Source organism: Pteropus alecto, unplaced genomic scaffold (genome assembly GCF_000325575.1).
Source record: "Pteropus alecto unplaced genomic scaffold, ASM32557v1 scaffold166, whole genome shotgun sequence".
Classification (NCBI taxonomy): domain Eukaryota; kingdom Metazoa; phylum Chordata; class Mammalia; order Chiroptera; family Pteropodidae; genus Pteropus; species Pteropus alecto.
In genome coordinates, this window is record NW_006439757.1 from 6,740,907 (window position 1) to 6,763,426 (window position 22,520).

The 22,520-nt window shown below is 29.8% G+C and overlaps 1 protein-coding gene across 3 annotated transcripts in view; it reads right to left on the reverse strand.

Moving 5' to 3' along the window:
* Positions 1-22,520, reverse strand: part of FSTL5 (follistatin like 5) — a 498,432-nt gene that overhangs the window by 250,456 nt on the left and 225,456 nt on the right. For all 3 annotated transcript variants that reach the window (XM_006917006.2, XM_006917005.2, XM_006917004.1), the window contains exon 4: positions 4,138-4,334. In XM_006917006.2, the coding sequence (XP_006917068.1) occupies positions 4,138-4,334 (197 nt within the window). The remainder of the gene's footprint in view (positions 1-4,137; positions 4,335-22,520) is intronic.

The window sequence follows — 22,520 nt, forward strand, 5'->3', positions numbered from 1 at the left end:
AAAAAATATATCATATTTGTTTTAAGTTCACTTCAATTTAATATTATATCTGTAAAGCCATGGACATTATACAGTCTGAGAAGAAATGGCCAATGTTACAAGTTGCAGAATGATAATATTTATTTGTCTCTAGGATAGAATGCAGGATTTAACACTCATATTAGCTTCATGAGATAACTAGATGAGTGCTTCAAATGAAATGAGCAAAATAAATAACATGCTACAATTTATTTTTTCTAATTTCTTGGAATAACCAAAACTCTTTCTTTTCTTTAGCAAGACAATTTTTCACTGTAAAAATCAAAGCTTTTTATACCTTTAATAATATGTGTGTATAGATTTTGGGGTTATAATGATTGCAAACTCATGATATTTGATTTGTTCTCATCTACCATCTAACTGTAAGCATTTAAAAAATACAAAGGCTGAGCATGATGGAAATATTGACCAATTGTTCATGCACTAATTCTAGCATATGTGCTTTCTTTATTTCTATTGTCATCACGACATTCTCATGAATCTTAGATTTGACAATGTAATTATGGCCCATTGTGTTTTCTATGGGCTAGTCATGTTTCTTATCTTACATATTCTAAATAATATAAATATCCCAACAAATTTATGTATTAGGTACTATTATCATTGCCAATATATATTATAGAAAGGTATACTAAATAAGACTGAGAGTTTAAGTAACTTGCCACAGGTTACAAAAGTAAGTTGTAGAGAAGTGATTTGAACCCAGGGTTTATAACAAAGCTCTTAATCACTAGTCCATGACCATAAAAAAAAGATCATTTTTGAAAAATATCATAGGACCTAATCAATTTAAGGCCACTCATTACGTTGCTTTGTGAAACATTCTCTTTTGATCTTTTGAACTGAATATTCCATCTTAATCTTTGTTGATTTCCCTTCTTCAGTTATTACCTTTTTAACTCTTCAGATCCTCACTTGTCAACGACAAGTCTACCAGTGTTCTAACATCAAATTTTATCAAATTTGTAAAACACAATTGTTTTAAAAGTTCAAATTTCACTTTGTGATAAACTTACATTTTATCATAGGACATTTTCAATAGACAAAAATTAGCCTTACACTAAAGACTAAATGTGCAGTTATAGACAGTCCCATTAAGTTGCAATGGTGAACAGGTGTATCTACTAAGATCTTTTTATAACTGGTTGATTCATTTTAGCAAATATTTTCTTGCTATGACAAGTTGTCAGCTGTGATACTAAATATCCTACCTACTTTATCTACTGCTTTTTATTGTCTTTTTTTTTTTTTCTCTCAGCTCAACAGGTCTCTAGGTTCTAGTTTACTTGAAAGTCTGCAAACGAAACTCTACATAATAGAATGTGGAGTAAGAATAAAATGGGTACAGCCAGTTACATTTATAAAACTTACAGCCAAATCATATTTTTTTTTAAATTTTCACTTGTCATTGGAAGGATCTTAGGTTACATATTACATTTTCTGCTAATACTAGCTTGTAAATTATTAACAGATACCATTAAGATCCTTTTCCCTCTTTACTTTCAGTTAAATTATGTTTAAATTTTATATTAAATTATGATATTATATGTTTCCAAGTTTATGAATAAAATCATAGGTATTATAGGTTATAACATATACATATAGGTTCTTAAAAAGCAGTCATAACCTTAAAATACACAGGTCAAAAGCAATAATTATGCTATAAATAGCTAGAAATTTATTATGTCTTTTCCAGGATACTTGTTATAACCTGTTTTCTCATAGTTGATTGCTGATGGATTAGATACTAACATTTTTACTTTATACTGCTGAAGGAAAAAGTGACTTATGTGGTATGGGATATATGCAGAAAAGGGTTAATAAACATTACCTTCCCAGATCCTTACACTCTGGGAAAAATGGACAATATGGATGTACCTCATAGATGCACAAGATATAAATGAAACTTCAAACATTTCTGCTCTCACATCATAACTTTAAGATAAATTGGAAGGGCACTTTTCAGACATAAAGCAAGTTCAAATCAAAGGTAACTGAGAAAACAAAACTAAACTTTGTAGCAGATGAACTTTATTACGAGTTGAATCATGTTCTTCCAAAGAATATTTTAAAGTCCTAACCCCCAGTACCTCAAAATGTCATCTTCTTTGGAAATAGAGTTGTTAAAGATGTAATTAGATAACTTAGAATGAGGTCATACTGGAATAGGGAACATGCTTATCCAATACGACTGGTGTCATTTCAAGAGGAGGCAAGCTGATGTAAAAGTCAGACATATAGAGAAAAAGTTATGAGACTACGAAATCAGAGATTAGAGTGATGTATCTACAATTCAAGGAATACCAAGGAATGCCCGGCACTACCAGGAGCTGGAAGAAGCAAGAAAAGATCTTCCCCCAGAGGCTTCAGAGGGAGTATGGCCCTGCCAACACCTTGATTTTAGACTTCTAGTGAGAGTTTGTTTTCGCCACACAGTTTGCAATATTTTGTTAATGGCTGCCCTAGAAAACTAATGCAAACTTGAACATAGCAGAAACTTGACAATATATAAGTAAAGTGCTACCACTATCATTCTCTAATGATTAGCAGTTTTTCATTTGGATGTAGATGTGGGTACTACGATAATAACTAGATTTGGTCAGATCATGTTTTGCATCCAACTAATGCCTAATGGTATAAACATGTTAAAACTTAAAAATACAGAAAAGATAAAATAAGAAGTAAAAACAAAAACAAAAACATACTCTATTCAAATATGTTGGGCACATATAGATCAAGGTGGCATGCCTTAATTACAAATTCATTTTAATGTGATTAACTGGTCATTTCTTATTGTTACTATAAATATAAAATTCTAAAGAGTTTAATTCTTGAAAAATAAATCGTGAATACATGACAACACAGATATCTTAATTGAAAGTTTTCTAATTTTACACTAATATTTCAGAATTCAATTGCTTAAGTCGCAGTGCATGGGACTTAGTAACTACTCAATAAATGTAGGCTGAATCAAAAATGATCATGAAAATAATATATATTTGAATTAACTGGAATGACAAGAACTACAGTCAATTTGCTCACAAGATCACATTGATATGAAGTCTCTAAACTAAGTTACACTATTTCAAAGGTTAGAAATACTTGCATGATAAGACCAATATTCTATAATATCAGGTTTTTAAAATAAGCCACAAAATTAACCATAAGAGATAAATGATATGATATTATGGAAGTAGACTATTGATTTTTTTAAATTGTATTAAATGCTAAGCACAGCTGCATAATCTACCTCAAAATATACTCTAGGAATAGGTCAACTTTATTCCTCAGTGATACCACCATTTTTCTAGACACCTTAGATTGGCTTTTTCCTCTCTATTACTTCTTGAAATCTGTTTATATTTTTGGAGAAATCTTATGTTTCTTATTTTATATTTCCAGTACTATTCACAACTAGTTTAGATATTTTAATCTGGGTATTACAATTTCCTTCAAACTAGTTTGTCTCAGTGACACATGCATAAAAATATTTCTATTTTTCTAAATGGTTCACATAAGGACTTTTCATTTATTAATATATACTCTTTCATAACATGTATTATTTAGATGACAATTTTCAAGAAATTTAATAATATGACTTAATATTAAATCAAAATTAAATATATTATAATTGATCCTTGATTATTGAAAAAGTACTGGAATATGTCACTAACTTAACACCATCTTACATCATTTATTTACATTGTGTAATTGTGCTCAATTGCTGGTCAATGGTTCTCTTGAATACTGGATAAATAAGCTTTTGCTGACTGATACAAAATTAAACATTACAAAATATCCAGAGTATATCTGGAGATATCTTATAAATTCTGTAAAATAACTGGTAATTCCTTTAGATATTTAAGGTACAGAAACCTCTCAAAAATAAATCTCTTTTTAAACTGAAAAATCATATAAAGTTACTTGAAATTAACATTACTATTAGTCAAATTTTACTCTTAAAAATATTTATGCCCTCACTCTCAAATAATATAGATTAAATATATATTTCATTAATATTGAAAAAATTTACACAGATGTAAATATATTGCATATGCCATATTGAAATAAATTCATTAATTTAATCATTAATCATACCTGAGTTAGTTCATTAATATCTATAAGTCCGTTACTGTCGGCATCAAAATATTTAAACATTTGATCCACCAATAACTTCTTGCGAGATATGTCATCACCGTTAGGGTTTTCATTTTCTTGTGTAATATATTTTTGATTTTGTAAATCTAAAAGCATGCTTTTCATCTTGCTGTATTCAGTGGCCTTGCAGTTATCTCCTGTAACAAAAGAACTAAGTTATTTTCCAAGCAATATTCAAAAACAAATAATTTATTTTATCAATGTTTAGAAGCTGATATCTTATATATATTACTTTGTACATAATTTTTGTGTTTCTACTTTGCATACTTTACAAATTTTGCAAAAAAAAAATGGGCTATTTCTACAGTAGGATAGAAAATTTTAATTTTTATCAAATCTAATAACTATATTTACTGTGTTTATTCTATATCAAAGTCGTTGGTTCTATGAGGAACAAAGAAACACATAATAGCTCCGATTGGCTCTAGTGCTTAAATACTATCTTCAGTATTAATCTTCATTGTACATTCCTATATTGATAGTTTCACAGATTTTGAACATGAGGCACAGGGAGATAAAATGACTTACCAGTGGCAAAGGGTTAGACTGTGCTGAATTTTTCACTTAATTGCATGTATATCTGGCTCCAAAATACTACAGCACATTTTTAACTGGATGTATGTTTATATATTTGGATTGTTTTGAAGAAGATCCTGTGTATGTGTATTTGTGTGCATGAGGAGTTAAATTTTCTTTTAATTCTATTTCTAATGACACTAAGCTCGTATTCATATCCTCTCAACAGTCTTTACTTGTTTTTCTGATATTCGTTTATCTCTTCTTTCAGAGCACTCAGTGTATAATGTGATATATATTCGCATTTTGTATCTTGAAGTTTTAACTTTCCAAATTTCATCTCCATAACTAAAGTATAAGCTTACTGAAGTAAAGGTGCATGGAAGATTTTCTGTATCTCTCATATAATAACCATCACAATAGTGAAAATATCACAGTTAATTAAAATAATTAGTTGGCTTAATGTCTTCAAAAATAACTACAATTTTTTAAAATCTTCACATAATTATTTTACAAAGGACTTTACTCACGGTAGTCCCATAATGGTGTCTTTAAATGATGCATTAACATGAAATGCATACTAGTGATAACAAATGTGATATAAAGTATATTACAGAAAATACAGTGCATAATGTAATTTATAAATGAAAGAGTAGATATTGTATTATCTAAGAATTTTTTAAAACATATTTTTAAGGAAAAAAACTAACTTTATATTTATGGTCAATTTTGACAATTAGGAATTGACAGAATCTAGCATTTTAAAAGAAGATTTCTAAAGAATTTTAAATATATGTTTAAGAAGCATGGGGTCGAAAAACAATATTTGAAGTCTCATTCTCTTTTAAGACAAAATGGAAAACAATCTCTGCTAGAGAGATGAGAGCTTACCTTATTTTTCAAAGGCAGTGAAATGACTACTGTTGTTGATCAATTTCATTGTTGAGCAATTCTGTCAACAACTTCTTATTTTATAACAAAATAAACTTTGTGCTACAAATTAAGTCAATTTTGCATTGTTGTGTTCTGAGTAAAGAATATTAATAAGAATGTTTTTATAATAGCAAAAAAAATCACTGAAAAAAAGATGTAATTAAATCTAGAGGGATAGGTAGCAAATTTGGTGTCTCTGAAAGCTACACAAAAGTAGCATTCAAATGTGTGTGTGTGTGTTGTGTGTGTGTGTGTAGGTTTATGAATGTGTGTATGCATGCATGTAAGTGTGTGTGTGGATGTGGATGTGTTTCAGGAAGACAGAGAAACGTGTAATGAAAAAAGTGGGAAAAAGGATAATAAGCCATTCCAATAGCTCTACCTAGGATTTCTGTATTTGACCTTGAATCTATAGCTCCTTTTATTAGATTGACCTGGGAAGTGAGGAGGGGTGGAGTTTGAAGGAGCAGACCTGTGGCCCTTAGCAACAAGGATATTGGAATGTTGTGAGAGGCAGATGTAATAAATCAAGCAGAGAAAGACAAATACCATATAATTTCATTTATATGTGGAATTTAAAAAAATAAAACAAACGAACAAACAAAATAGAAACAAAATCATAGATACAGAGAACATCGTGATGGTTGTCAAATTAGGGGAGGTTGGGGGATGAGTGAAGAAAGGAAAGAGATTAAGAAGTACAAATCAGTAGTTATAAAACAGCCGTGGGTATATAAAATATAGCATAAGGAATATAGTCAATAATATTGTGATAACTATGTATAGTGTCAGATGGGTACTGGATTTATTGAGGTGATCACTTCTAATTACTATGTTATACATCTGAAACTAATATAATATTGTACATCAACTGTAATCTAAAATTTAAACAATATATTTTAAAAAGAAAGAGAAAAGAAAATAGAATTCAAACACTGGAAACCTTTTAACTACGTTTAAAAAATGGGGAAAGGGATACAGTTTGGGTTGTTACACTAGAGTTCTGATGTAATCAAGAAATGTGATTGTCAGAATGCTATTAATATTTTTATTCCCAATTATAAATTTCCTAGGTCCAAGAATGTGGTATTGATGTCAATCCAAATAAAATAAAAATAAAAGAATTGCAGTTAAGTTATTCATAGTCTATGGAAATGTACAATAAACATAAAATGATATAAAATGATAGAATTTATAGATTTAATAAAAAAATCCATGTTACAGATTTTTTCAGTAGTAAATAGCTGCATCTGTAATTAATAATAGATTACATGTAATGCAAGCTTTCTATGTGCCAGGAACTTTGTACGTGTTAAATCACTTAACCCTCACAACAATCCAGAAATGATGGACAATATAATTATCACCACTGTGCTGATGATGAACCAAGGCACAGATAGATTAAATAACTTGTTCAAAGTTACAGAGCTAGAAAGGAGCAGAATTATTTTTGCTCACAAGCAATATCTCCCTTATCCTTTATTCTCTACTTCTTTCATCTTCAGAACTGAATTTTAAAATCAACTTATACATGGATTCAGTAAATTTGTCCAAGGATTATTTGTAAAGTGAAAGACAAATATAATACTAAACTCCAGGCAATATCACTGCTTAAATTGCAGGTAGAGAAAGTAGACCTCGAAAAGAAAAAATAAAAAAGAGTAGTATCTGAGAAGTAGCAGGAAAATTATTTAAAAAAATACGAAAAAGGAGGAAGGTAAAGAGAAAAGAACTTTTCAAGAAAGAGGGTAAGATAAAATGTCAAATGTTTCAGAATAAAAGTAAGATAAACAATAAAACATACCCATTGAATTTTTTAAATTGGAGGTAATTGGTGATTTAAAGAAAAATTTTAGTGAGTAAATGGAGCAGAATTCATATTACAATGGGTTATAGAGTAAACAAAGTGAGGATTTAGAAATATTAAATGTTTACTACTTTTTAAATAAGTTTCAAAGTGAAAGAAGAAGAAGCAGAATTATTAATGAAGAATAGATATTTGTTAATAAACATCAAAGGATATTTAGAAATCATGGCCTCATCTAAGAATAACATCAGGCAGGAAGGTAAGATATTTTTGTTTGTTTAACTGCTCGCTTAGGTAGGATTCTTTAAAACTTAATCAGCAGGCGGTGCTAGATTGGTGTTGCTAAAAGAATGGAATTCTTTCATGAATTCACTTCCTGCTTTGGGTGACCAGTAGGAAATTTTCTCTGCTGTCCCTGTTCTAGACATTGAGAACAAGACAAAGGAGGTCACAATGTCATAGTATCTGTACCATCTTTCTTTCCATGAATACAATGATGCTGGTGCAGTGCTGATTTTTGACTCAGAGTCATTTGATAATGACAGTTAAAATCTATCAGCCCCTGTGAGGCCTAGAAGGATGCAGAATCTCTGACATTCAAATGGCCCCACCTGTGTAACTAGAAGTGCCTCTTCATGTCACTATGTAACTGAAGATAATTACATTTTATGTATCTGATAGTACAACCATCAGTTTTGAGTACATAAGTGCTAAAAATTATAAATTATATCAATTATGCTTAGTATTACATGTTTTCCAAAGGCTGTAATTTATCTCTTCGAATTCACGTTATCCATCTCTCTCATCCACCAATAAAAAGTACCATTTTTTAACACAAAAATATTCAAATCTAAGTATATAAGAATACCATTTTTCTATTTTGAACACTTATAGTTAAAATTTGATTATTTTGATTCTAGTATAAGCTGAAATCTTAAAAATTCAAAGAATAATGTTTTTATTTTAGTATCAACTCTATGCATTTACTAGAATGTAGATTAAAACTATTTTTCCTCAAACTTCAATAATTGCTAATAGAACACTTTTACATATTTTTAGAAAAAATGTTTTGTATTTATAGCATGAAGAATATGTCAAAATTTTAGTATGCTTATGTGAATGAAATTAACAGAGAAAACTACTATATTTATGTTAATTTATAAGTTGTTAAACTGTGTATAAAGGAATTAAAGTTATCTTGGTTAAAAGTAGTCTGAATAGAATTAAAACAAACAAGTCTTTAACTAAAATATCTATTTGAATGTCAAAATGATAAGGTTGTAAATTGTTTTGTGTTACATAAACATGACTTAAATGTTCTTATTAAAAAGTATATTACAGTTATACATAAAATTAATGTAAATCTATCCTGTTTCAGATATTATTCTAATTCTAGGAATTCTTAGTGCAAACACTTTTACATATCACTTTTCAACTTCTCTGGGTAAACACCAAAGAGCGTAACTATTGAATGGTAGTAAGATTATGTTTAGTTTTGTCTGAAACTGCCAAACTGTCTTCCAAAATGGCTGTACCATCTGAAACCGCCAAACTGTCTTCCAAAATGGCTGTACCATTTCAGTTTCCTATCAGCAATGTGTGAGAGTTCCTGTTGCTCCATATCCTCACCAGCATTAGATGTGCTCAGATGGTAAATTTTCACCATTCTAATCAGGGTATAGTAGTATCTCATTTCTGTTTTACAGGAAAATTTTTAAGTTAATAAATGACTATATTTTATGAGATATTGGTTCCTTGATCCTTCTCCTATTCTCTCCACACATGAAATTTGATTTATCTTAATTTAATATCTCTTTAAGTATTGTTGAATAGTTAAAGGAAAATGATTAAAAAACACAATTTAATTGACATGCTTACTTATTAAGTTTGAGAATTAATCTTACTGAAAATAAAAGAAAGTATTATGAGTTAAACATCCATTCTCCAAATATTCGCTACTTATGATATAATTTTGGTCAATTAAATGGAATACTCAGAATTGACAACTGCCTATAAATCTATATAAGCAGTGGTAACAAAGGACTTGATTTTTTAGTTTGGCAAATGTGACTATGTATTTAAATTTAAATAAAGGTGCTCTAGTTACCACGTCATTTTGCTCTCTTAACTCTGACACAAGATTAATTAAAATGTTTAGGGCAAGGTTAGGCACTCTGTCCTGTTTTTTAACTATATTCTTCAAAGGTAACAGAGCTTAGCTATTACTAGTATTACCTTAGCTCATCATCCTCCCAAGCACAGTCACATAAAGTGACAATACAGAGAATGCTGATAGAAAACACAACAAAATAAAATAGAATACAATGTAATGTTGAAATTGATAATCTAGAATTCTCAAAAACCTAAATAAAAAATATAAATTTATTTTACCAGATGTAAATACAACTTAGAGTATTAACTATCATAACTAATTAAATGTGTTATTTTGATACTTAATAAATTTAACAATTTTTAAGTTATTATCTTTAGAGTAAGAACCCAGAAAATATATGCTTCATGTGAAAAGGCATACCTCCTATACAATATATGAAAGCTAATATTATTGAAAAGTTCGTGAATTAAATTTTTGTCTAATAATTTTTTTCTGGCGAACAACAAATATTTTGTACATAACATGTAAGACCGTCCATCTTCTTATAATCCCACGAGTGTTCTTAAAATGTGAGTGCATAGTGCTTGAAATATTATATGACATAGATCCTATAGTTCTTTTTGTGGTAGCTGGTGTTTTATAGAGGTTATGAATTTCGATTTATATTACCTGAATTTATATTAATTCTAGGAGTAAAAATATATAAAAGACTTTCTTTGATTTTCAAATAATTTGACAAAAATTGTGAAAAATTAACCAGTGTACAAAAGAGTAAGTCTGTTATTGCATCAAATATAGTGGAAACTCAGCCTTGTGTAACTCTGTTAAGAGAAGATCTCTTAGTACTCTTGAATACTAAATAATCTTGTCCATTAATTTTATCAGGTCACTCAAAAATATGGTTTTCATTGAAAATTTTAGTGTTTGTATTGATGTTCAGAGCATACTATTTATATCTGTGAAGCCATAGGCACATAATAATTTTGATCCATTATTTACACAGCAATGATTGTGTTCTGACACTGTGCTAAGTTTTACAGACAATTTATTCAAACTTTATAATAAACTTATGAAGTAAATACAATTACTATACCATATTCTTAAACATATAGTAAGCCCAATAATAAGCTTGGCATTTGACTTTACATAAAAGGTTGAGAAACTCATGACTCTACTACAGAACTCAGAAGGTGCATCTACTTGTCTCTTGAGAAGATAAAGAAACTTTAACTGTTCTTTCTTCCATGTTATTCTAAAATTTTGTGTAAAACTTTGTTAAAAACGTTAATATGCTGAGGACTCCCTGCATGCATCCAATCCAATATGCATACTCAGTACTAAAGCCTTTTCTGTTCAGATGAAGAGGTGTTTTGGTTGGTAAGATTTTTAATTTTCCTGACAATTATTAGGGACATTATATAATAATGACATGAATGACTCACCAAGTCTGCCTGATTATGTACATACATAACAATACAATTTCAAAAAATGTAAGTCAAATAGTGATACAATTACCAGGCAAACTTGATAAACAACAATTACAGAGAAATACTGTAATGCTGCTACATGGGAAATATAGATTAAGCAGCCATTAAGCATAGTGCCATGGTCTGGAAAAAACCCAGAAAAGTACCCTTACAGGAATATAGTACTCTTTCTTAAGCATTAAATTTAATGCTAAATGTATGTATGATAGAAGGTAAAGGATGAGTTAATTTCTTCCTGAAGTTTATTCAGGAGCCCTGGGCTTTACACTAATTTGGTGTTAAAAGTAATAAGCATAATTGCGTGTTTTTTTCTGGAGTTCATATGCTTCTTGCCTTCTAATATCTCAGCTACTTTTTGCCTTGTTTATCACAGAAAAATACAAAAGTGATAGTGAAAAATAGAACTTCTGTCACACACACACACACACACACACACACACACACACACACTATTCATTCATTTTTGCCAAGCAAAGAGATAATAGTCATGATTGGGCATCAACCTCTGGCCATTTCTTTATCCCATCAAATTTAACATCAAGAAATATTCTTTACAAAATAAATCTAATTTCAATGAACTATAAATATTCAAATACTACTACATTCTAAACATCACAACAGCAACATTCATGGTGTTGCTGCTGTTATGATAGATACTTTCATACAGCCTTAATCTTGAAATGGGTTAATATATATAATAATTTATAACTTGTTAGATTTCAGAAGGAATCTTATGTGTCTTTTATGTATGTAGGCAATTTCACATTATTAAATTTTCTTATCTCAAGCCAATGATCATGTATAAATAATTTATCTGAATAGATGTATCCTGAAAAAAAGTTATATCCTTGTGGCATTCACAACTATATGTTAATTGTCATTACTTCTAAGCACAGTTGACCTTCAGGAGACATTGTCCTATGAGTGTCATATGATATTTAGTGTTTTCATTGGTCATAGCATGGATGTTAGCATTAATTACCTTCCCACTATCCCCAAACCAACCAAATAAATATAAATGATTTTACCATTCTGTGTTCCTCTGTAGAAAAGGATTACTCAGAGTTCTCTAGTAAGACCTGGTCCTAGCAGTTAAATAGTTAAATGGTCGAGTGGATACTTCTTCAGCTAGATGTGAATCTGCTATTCTCTACTATATAACAGCTTTCTGGAATATTTCCAAAATGGACTCCTACTGTTCTCTAAAATTTGAGTAACTTATAGAGAAAATACTATATAGTAAGAACATTTGATTGTGTATAACCTATATGCAATGTTCATTGTTTTGTTTTCTAGAAGATTATGAATGCTAACTGTTCAATTCCTTAGCATTATATAGTACCTTAAAAATACGACACTATTCAACATTTTAATTCACACATAGTCACACAAGATAAGTATCAAATATCTATTAAACCATGTACTTTCTTATGAGTATGCATAATGTTTTAACAATAGCTCATTATGACCTGGAATAAATATATTTAGGAAATAGAAAAGGCAGAGGACAAACTATATAAGTGATGTGACTAGGAGGAGATAGACTAATTAATACCAGAAAGTACCTACCTTAAGTGTAGCCTGTGTATGCCATTGGTAGGAATTGGGCTTATGAAACAGTGAGCAAATAAATATAGAGAAAATGATAAATTAATTTTAAATAAGTTGAGTTTGAGGTAATTGTGGTATATTTTGGTAGAGGCCTTAATGAAGGGAAAGGAAATAGTTCAGAAATTCTATAATTTAGAAGGAAGGAAAGATTTGATGAATTGGACTTGTGAGTCATTGGACTGTGTATAACAATTGAAGGTATGATTGATAAAAGAGGGGATTTGTAAAGAGTGAAATTAAGATAATCATGGTCAAATCATGACAATGAACATTTTTAAGGAGTATTAAGATTTCTTTATAAAGAGACTGCTAAAACATTGATTAGTTCAGTGGAAGGAGTAAAGATGCTTTTATCACACAACTTTCCATGCTGAAAGTCCGTTTTGTAAAAATGAAAAAGTGTTGACTAACTGCTGCAAATTAGATAGACGATTATGAGAAAAAAAGAGATGTTGCCTTACTTTGAAATGCAAAGTTTTCTGTCAAATCCAGCTGACATTTTGATTTTTATCATATGCCAGGATGTGTGTATCTACATAAAACAAAATCTGTGGTTATATTAATATGAGTAATAACAGTACATGTAGAGATATAGTCCTTTGATATGGTACTCATTTATGTTCAGAAAAAGCCTATGAGTTGCTTTGTCAAAGACAAATTCAAGATAACTTTCTATGATGAGAAGTTGCTTTTTCATTAATTTGACTTTTCTCGTTAATTTTGTTACAATCTAAAATCATATGAGTTTTGAATATGTTTACACAAGAAAAAATATTAAAAATGTGTAAAATGTCTAAAGACAGCAGATATAGAATTTCGAATTTTTCTTCAATTAAATTTATTTCGTCTTGGCTCCATAATTAAAATGACAGTAACTTATATAATCTCTAAATAAAGATTATCACTTTGTGTAATTTGTGTGTTGTTTAGGCCACATATTGATTTCTAGTATAGTTCGGTTAAAGAGTCTGGAATAAGCAAAGAAATTATTAGGTGTCTGTAGTGGAAATTATTCATTATTTATAACATGAATTTCTGGGTTATCTGACTTTAGCCTTTCATTGCCTTTGAAGTATTTTTACTATCCTGTAAATTGCAGATAACTGATACTAATGAAAAATAAATCTTGTCTATGGACTTGCAAATGAATTCTGACTGGAAGAGAATTAACTGATTTCTCTCCTCACTTCGTGGAAAAAGTCAGGTTCATGTCTGTCTGTAGGTTTACTTATACAATTGTTTACTCCGTATAAATGTGTGGCTGTTTGACATTTTGAACTGATTTTAATATCTGCATAGTTTCCTCATAAATAATGAGTTCATTAAAATTTAACATGTTTACTTTATATCTGCATGAGAATCATGATTTAACTTTTAAAAAATTAACATTCAAAATATATAATTTTCTTAGAAGGAAAAAAGGCCCAATGTGCTTATGATTTTTTTAGATACAAGTAATCATATATCATTTAAGTTATATAAGTGAATATACATAGTGAGTCTGAATTTACCTTTAGCAAGTTGAACAAATAATGTCAAAAGAAAATATATTGTATATGGCAAACTTATGGAACAACTTTTAATTTTCCCATTCTTTATTACTAACAAAATAAGGTTTAAAAAGATAGAACTTACTGAATTAACTCTTCACCTTTCTAAAGCATATATCCTATACTTATAGCACCAATTTACTTTAAGTGGTTATTATTTTAATCATTGTAAAATTCTTTCATGGAGAAAATAATATCACTTCCTTATTATGGTATTATGAAATAAAAAAATAAAAAAACAGGGATTTTTTTTTTTTTAAAGACCATACAGCAAACAAAAATATCAAGATCTATTGTTTCCTGAAGACTCAATATTTGAATTAGTTCGATTCAAAATAATTTTCCAATTACTATGCACATCTAACAGGGTTCTTTCTTAGACTTTACTGTACCTTCTTGTGAATTAAGAAAGGCACTCACCTGAGTGGTCAAAACTCTGGGAACAAAACTTTGCAAGCAAATATTGTTTTTGTGGAAAGAAGAAAGCATTTCTTGGTGAATACAAACTCATCTTAGGGTACCTGGCTTGAAAAGTGTGGTGCTGATGTTTTTCAGCCCCACTTATTATCCTGGCCAAGTGCCTTCATGCTATGTACAGCTGATGGTAACCTTACATTTATTATTTAGTGCTGGGCATTGTTTTAGTATTTTACTTTGAATAAGCTTTTTCAGTATGAATTCTAATAAAAACTTTTTTCGGTGACTTGCTTTCCAAGTCTCCTTCACTTTTGATGCCCAGCTGGCAGGGGCAACCTAGGCAGTGTCGTCAGTCCTTCCATCTTGGAAATATAGAGGCCTTAGCTGGGGCTTATGGTTATGTTTGTTTCTCCCTTTATTGATAGAGCTTTATCTGAATCACATTTATTCTCTCTCTCTTTCTCCCCCACCCCCATTTTAACTTTAATTTTTTTAAAGATATATTTTTTTCTGTTTTAGTACGCTGATGGTGAGGACCACTTGGATTTTTTTTTTAATTATCTACAAGTCCTAGAACTGAGTTTTATATCTATAAAGTTTCAATGATTGGCATCAAGTAAATCAATGTAAAACTATTACAATTTTTCCTATTCTTTCACTATGTACATCATCTAAATTTTATTGTAGTAGTGAGGTAAACTTAGTAACCAGGTATCTGTCTATACCCTCTACATAGAGAGGATTAGTAATCTCAATTTATCTTAAGATAACTTATATATACATATACAGTTGACCCTTGAACAACATGGGTTTGAATTGCATGAGGTACTTATACACAGATTTTTTTTTCAATAAATACCCGTGCTGCTTTTCAACTCCAGTTAGGAATCTGCAGATGCTGACTATATGTTTTGATATCTATGCCATCTTATATAGGGGACCTGAGTGTCCACAGATTTAGGCTTCTGTAGGGTGTCCTGGAACAAACCATCTGCAGATACTGAGGGGCAACCAGACAACTAGTATGGTTAAGTTTTTAGGGAAACGAAAGTTATAAGCAAATGCTCAACTGCACAAGGAGTCAATGCCCCTAACTCTATAGTTGTCCAAAGGTGAAATGTGTGTTTGTATACAAATATACATGTAAATTTAAATATTTATAGAATACCACAATATCTACTTTAAAAAGAAGAAAAAGAGAAATAACTGAAGGTTTGCAGTAAATGAGCATGTTGGTTATTACCAGAGTTGACAGATTTAAAAAATAAAAATTCAGAACAACCAGTCCAATTAGAATTTTAAATAAACAATGAACAATTTTTTGGTACAAGTGTTTTCAAAAATTTTATTAAATTTTACTTGATAACCTTAGTAACTCTCCCCAAATTTATCTAATTATCTTTAAAGTGATAACTAAATTTTCTGGATGTAAAAGGAGTTAGCGATTTGAAATCCAGAAAGGAACACCAAAGAAGTGGACAGGCACAGTCAGGCTGAGAACCTCTGAGATAAGGGGTAGGAAGAACCCTCCCATTCACTACAGAGCAAGCTTCATGATATGGGACTCCCTCTTCTAGCCAGGGATCAAGTCTCTTCTTTGAGATATAACTTCTCTCCGAAAACATACACATGCATAGCAAAAACTATAAAATCAGTAAATGTGTGTGTGTGTGTGTGTATGTGTGTGTGTGTGTGTGTTTTAATCAGGGAACAAATTTTGTCTCGTAGTTCATTTTTTTTGAGTACATAGTTAAAAATGTGTAGCTTTCTATCTTCTAGCACTGAAATTAAGACTATATTTTGTTTATATTTATTCAACTTTCCTTTTTTTGTTATTGACAAAATTATGCTTTAACTTTGAAATAATTGTGGAGGCAAAACTCTGAATAATACTACAATATTTAGAACAAAAGTTTTCGTTTTCATACAAGAATCCACAAATTATCACATTTGGAGCTTCACAGTAGTAACATATTATCACATTAAACTAATTTTGAGTGATATCAATATAAATATATTAAGAAAGTTTGAATTCTAACTTCTTTAATCATTTTATGATTAAAATTACTTTATGAGGCAGTGTATTATTGCTAATCTTGAAGATAGCTGATGGTTTTGAAAAAGTAATATCTCGCCATTTTAATGCTAACTTAATTCAATCTTGAATAAGATTTATCTTAACCAAAATATTATTTCATAGAGAAAATGAATAATTTATCAGCATATTACATTTTTATTGTAGATCTCCTTCTATGAGATGGTAGAAAAGAGAAGTAATACAATAATGACATATTTTTATTTAAATATGAACATAAGAATTTCGATATTAATGGTTGTATTCAAATATGGGATACATTTTCAAGGTTTTTGAGATTGAAAACTTCAGAACGAAATATCTAATAAGTAATTTGTTTTGATTTTCATTTCAGGTTCCTATATATTCTTTTGAAGACTGAGGTAGAGTTGATGTCCAAGGGATATTTAGTTTTTCTATACACAAGACTGAATGACTTTGCTTAGGTGCTATACTGGGTATTGCTTTTATTTGAGTCTATACTGTAAAACAGAGGCAAGATATCTCCAAGAAGCATCTACTTTTGAAATTTGAAAAATAGAAACAAGAAAATCCTTTGCATTTAAATCTAAGTACAGTATGAGGTGAAACTCTGTATACTTCTCACCTGCAGTACTTGGTCAGCACAAATTCTAGTTCTTAAAACAGAAGTTTGAACTTATGTTATTGATAATTAATCTTAATATACCTTATGAAGTTGTTTCAGTACTTGACTATAGCTTGAGGACAAATGTTAAGGAAGGATGTATGGTGCAAAGTGAGAAGAGATGATAAAAATGTTATCATATAAATTATGTTATTTTAATCTTAATGTATTTTAGAAATCTCACATCTTCTTTTTTTAATTGATAAGACTTGTTCGTTTATATACATAATTGCTATGATATGAATGTTCTTGTTCCCCCCAAATCCATATGTTAAAATTCTAATGCCTGATGTGATGGTATTAGGAGATAGGTCCTTTGGGAGATGCTTAGGTCATGAGGGTGGAGCCCTTTCTAACTGGATTAGTGCACTTATAAAAGAAGATTCACAGAGATCCCTAATCCCTTCTGCTGTGTGAGGACAAAGTGAAAAGACAACTGTCTATAAACCAAGAAGCCCTCACCAAATACTGACTCCACAGGTAATATGATCTTGAACTTTACACCTTCCAGAACCATAAGAAATAAATGTCTATTGTTTATAAGCCAATAGAAATAAATGTCTATTGTTTATAATACCAGTCTATGGTATTTTCTTATAGCAGCCTGAATGGGCTAAGATAATTATAATTATTGATATCTTTGGACTTGTTTCAATAATGTTTCTTGGTGCTCACTATTGTCTTCTTCTTGTGTGTGTGTGTGTGTGTGTGTGTGTATATTTTTTTTTTTTTGATAAATTGTTTACTTGTTTTAATTTTATTTCATTATTTTCTGGTTACTGATTTGAAATTTATAGGCTTTTTTTTTTTTCTTCTTATTTTGGTGCTTCCCCTGGGTATTTTATCATACATGTTTATTCTAGAAATAACTTTATTGCTGTCTGTGTCTTGAGAAATTTATTTAAAATTCCTTTCATTGGTGACCCAACTTTTTCAAGGAATTCTTTTATTCTCCTTTTACTACAGTCTTAAGGAGGTGATGAGATAAATGCTCAATCTCAGCTGGCTTTCTTTCATCTTTCCTTCTTAATATCTGTTATAATTCTCCATTCATACTATTAGTAGATAAGTTAACTCGGTACTCCTTTATCATTTATCTAATTTCGACATTAATTTCCTATCTGCCTAACTTTGAACTCTCTTTGCTTTTTAACCCTACTGACTTCAATCTAATTACTGCTAAAGTAATCTGCAATTTAATATTTCAGGTGTCTTTTCTGCTCTAAACCTTTAAATAGCTCGCTATTCCTTTAAGTCCAAACAGAAACATGTTATGCAGTTCTGCTTTCATCAACCCACTAACTCTTCATGTCTAGTGTAGTTATGTTGGATACTTTAAAATTTCCGAGAGGTCTCTGCTTACTGGTTGCTCTACTTCTTTCAGAAAAGATTTCATATTATCTATTTAGTAGGGTCATGTCATAAAAAGTATATTGAAGATGCACACTAAGAATTATGTTTCACTCAAATTGTTTAAATGTCCATATACATAATAAAATTATTATAAGTTGGGCATGGTAACATTCTGGGAACTGTTTAATGATATTCAGTACAGAACTTAATTTTCTTAAAATAGTTTGTTTATGTTAATTTGGTTTTAATCAGGTAAAACACTATTTTTTACCACACTGGCACTATTAGCTATTCTTGCATGAAAATGACAAGTCTCCAAAATTAGAAATTGAAATAAATACTTGGCCAAACAACTGATCCATTCTAATGATTAAATTCCAATTATAAAGTACATGGAACACTATGAAAAAAATGGATTTTAAAACAAAAGGTAAGTTCTGTTTTGTAAGTACTGTGTTTATTAGAGAATTACAAATAGATTTTTTAATGAATGTAATGCTCTCAAGAATAAGAAATTGCTTTCCTCATAAGTAGCAAAACATATTTGTTGTTTCATTAAATTATACTTTTGAAGGATTTTCTATCATAAATATTTCTATTATAAAGCTGTCAGAAATATGGTTTTCTTGAAGAAAAATATTTTACATTACATAAAGAATAATGTCATCATCAAAGTAAAAGTGAAAACATATATTTCTCATTGTGTATATTTCTAAGTGATTATATATATAAATCATATATATATATTAAAACTATCTAATGAGATAAATGTTATTATTGCTTCATATTTAGATCAGGGGACTGTGGCACATAGAGGTTAAGTAATTTAATCAGGGGACAGATTTAAGAAATCCTAGAGCTGGAATTTCAGCTTATGATAGTTTGGCTAACTAACAGTCTGTGCTACTTTATAGCCTGCCAAGTGTTGATGATTGACATGAGACAATCGTAACTAACAAATTGGATTATAGCCTCCTACTCTACTGGAAAGTTTTCTTGCTAGTCTATGAAATATAGAAACATATCCAATAAATGGAGAAGGAAAAAAAAATAATCTTAGAATCAAACGTTTATCAACCTCTCTATAATATAGTTATTCTGCTAGTTAGATTTTGTCAAGGGTTAAAAATAACAATGTTTATATTATTGATAATAAAGATGGTACTTAACATTTATGAGAACATAGTTATTGATAGCATTTTAAAAACGTACTATATTAGTCTATACCAGTGGTCTTACATTGTACTCCAAATGCAAATTCAGAGCCCCAATCAATACTTAATGAATCAGAAACTCTAGGTGTATGGCCCAACAATCTGTGTTTTAATAGGCTCTTCAGGTATTCATATGAACACTGAAGTTTTTAACTCACAGCAATATAATCCAGTGATGGGGTCATTTGGAAATATTTAAAAAAATACAAAGTTTTTGTGCTTTAGAGATGAGCAAAGTCTAATTTTTAGCATGACGTGGTATGTTATATGCAAAAGTATTTTACTTGAATAATCTAAGTTAATAAAGAAAGAACATCAAAAAGATTTGAATTTCTAAACTGTGTGAAATGGAAGAAAAGTGAAAATTGTGGAAATGGGAAAGGGGATGGGATTCAGGGACCTGAGGGAAATTACGATGGGCTGTGAAGTCATTACAGTAAAACTCTAATAAACATCTAAAGGTAAACCTTGGATTAGGTTTATATGATATATGATATATGATATTATAGGTTTATATGATATAATAAAATCATATATTATTAAATGACTTCTCTATTACCAAAAGCCAAGGTGTGTAGATTAAGAACCTAACTCCAACATATACCAGTTGTAAGTGTGAATGAGTCATTTATCTTTCAATGCCTTAATGTTCTTATTTAATATAGTGATATCAAAACTTAATTCATGCATTTTTGAAATGATTAAATTATACTATATGTAAAGAGTTCATTATAATTTATGGCACATAGCTAACCTCTCCAGCTCAAATGTTAGATTCTCCTTTCAATGTAAACAGAATACATCACCACAGTGGTGAGTAACGTATGAAAGATCAAATAAAACTATTGATACTCTACTTACAAATGTTTTGGGTTAGATGTTAGTGATATTAGTTCATTTTAAAGACATGCCTTTATGATGTTCTGACATTTGCAAAGGTAAAATAAGTGAAAAGATAAGTTTTTTTTTTTGCCTGAACTATTTTGAGTAGAAGCAAAGATGTTTGACTCAAATTGCTTTACCATTTTTCTCTATTCTCCACTAGAAATCTTGTTTACATATTCTACATTTTAGTACAATGAATGACTTGTCTGAATCCGAAAAAGAAATAAGGAAGAAAAACCTAATCAATACATAAATAACAACAACCAGTTGTAAGTAAACGTTCACCATGTGACACATAAAAAGCTGAGTATTAACACATTTAATTCTTGCAAATATATTATGAGATAATTATTACCTCTTTTCATAGATGGATTAATTATGTCAAAGAATGTTGAGTAAGTCTCCAAAAGAGGTATAGTCAGTGAATACTGGAGCTGAGTTATAAAATCAGGCAGTTAAACTCCAGAGTCTGCATATTTAACTACTGTGCTGTGATTCAAGCCACTTGAAATAAGGATGTTTACAAAGTAATATTGAGTCATAGCCATAATAGCAATTCAAATATTGACATAACATTCAGGACATCTGTTCAAATTTAGATTACCATATAATACAGATGTTGTACAGAATGTTACAAACAGGCTAAGATTAGACTTGGCTGAATGATTATTGAAAAAACGATGTCTCATCTTGAGGCACTAATTATACATTTTATTTTTATCACTGAGATAATACCCCTTTCCCATCTTCATCCTTAATGTGTGTTTCTAATCACTGAGGATCTCAAAAAAAAAAAAAAATTACCTATCATTTTTAAGTAAATTGTTCAAGAGGTGAAGCTTATGCTATAAACTCTGTCTCCAGTGATTAATTACATTTAATGGGATAAATATAGTAAACAATACAGAAAACCAACCCAAGCCAGAGAGATGCACCTCTTAAAGAAGATGCTGAGAGGAACATTTCCACACAAAACTTATTTCCTTCTTTAGAATGTAAGAGCTAGTCAACTGCCATCGTCAGCAGCTTTCTCTACACGGCCTGGCCAATTTTCACCTTTCAATACTTATGTCAAAGGACATTTCGGAGCCTTCATGTAGACTAAATTTAAATTTTAAAAGAATCTTTTAAAAAAATCTTTTTCAAGCTGGCAGATGGAAATGAATATACAAAGACCATACTTTTCTCTGAATTGAGATAGAATTGCACTGATTTCTTTACCTTTTAAGTAATGCTAACTTTTAATTTAGATTTCGTTGAATACAGCTTTGATAAATTAGCACTTCTAAGTGACTGAAATAGGAATTGGAAATTTAAGTTCATTTCTATTAAGGTTTGGTCATGTTTTAACTCAGAAAGTGTCACAAAAACATATTAGTTTAAAAAATGTGAGCGATAAACTGCATCATGACTATAATAAGTTGTTCTTCAGGTAGTATAAATATCTTCAATATAAACAAATATTTTATAATCCCGGATAAAATAACAGAATTTGTGACTATTATGAAATGTATTTTGTTTATATTTTTTAAGTAGTTGGTAAGTTCATCATAGACTATGTGACTACACTAATTTTAGTTCTTAAGATAGAAGTTTGGAAATACTAAGAACCATTAGAAAAGAATGATAAATGACAGTGGCTATGTTTCATTAAGCAGCTGCAGGGATTGGTATTAGGTGATGAAATGTGTTACACTTGTCACATTATGGAGATGAA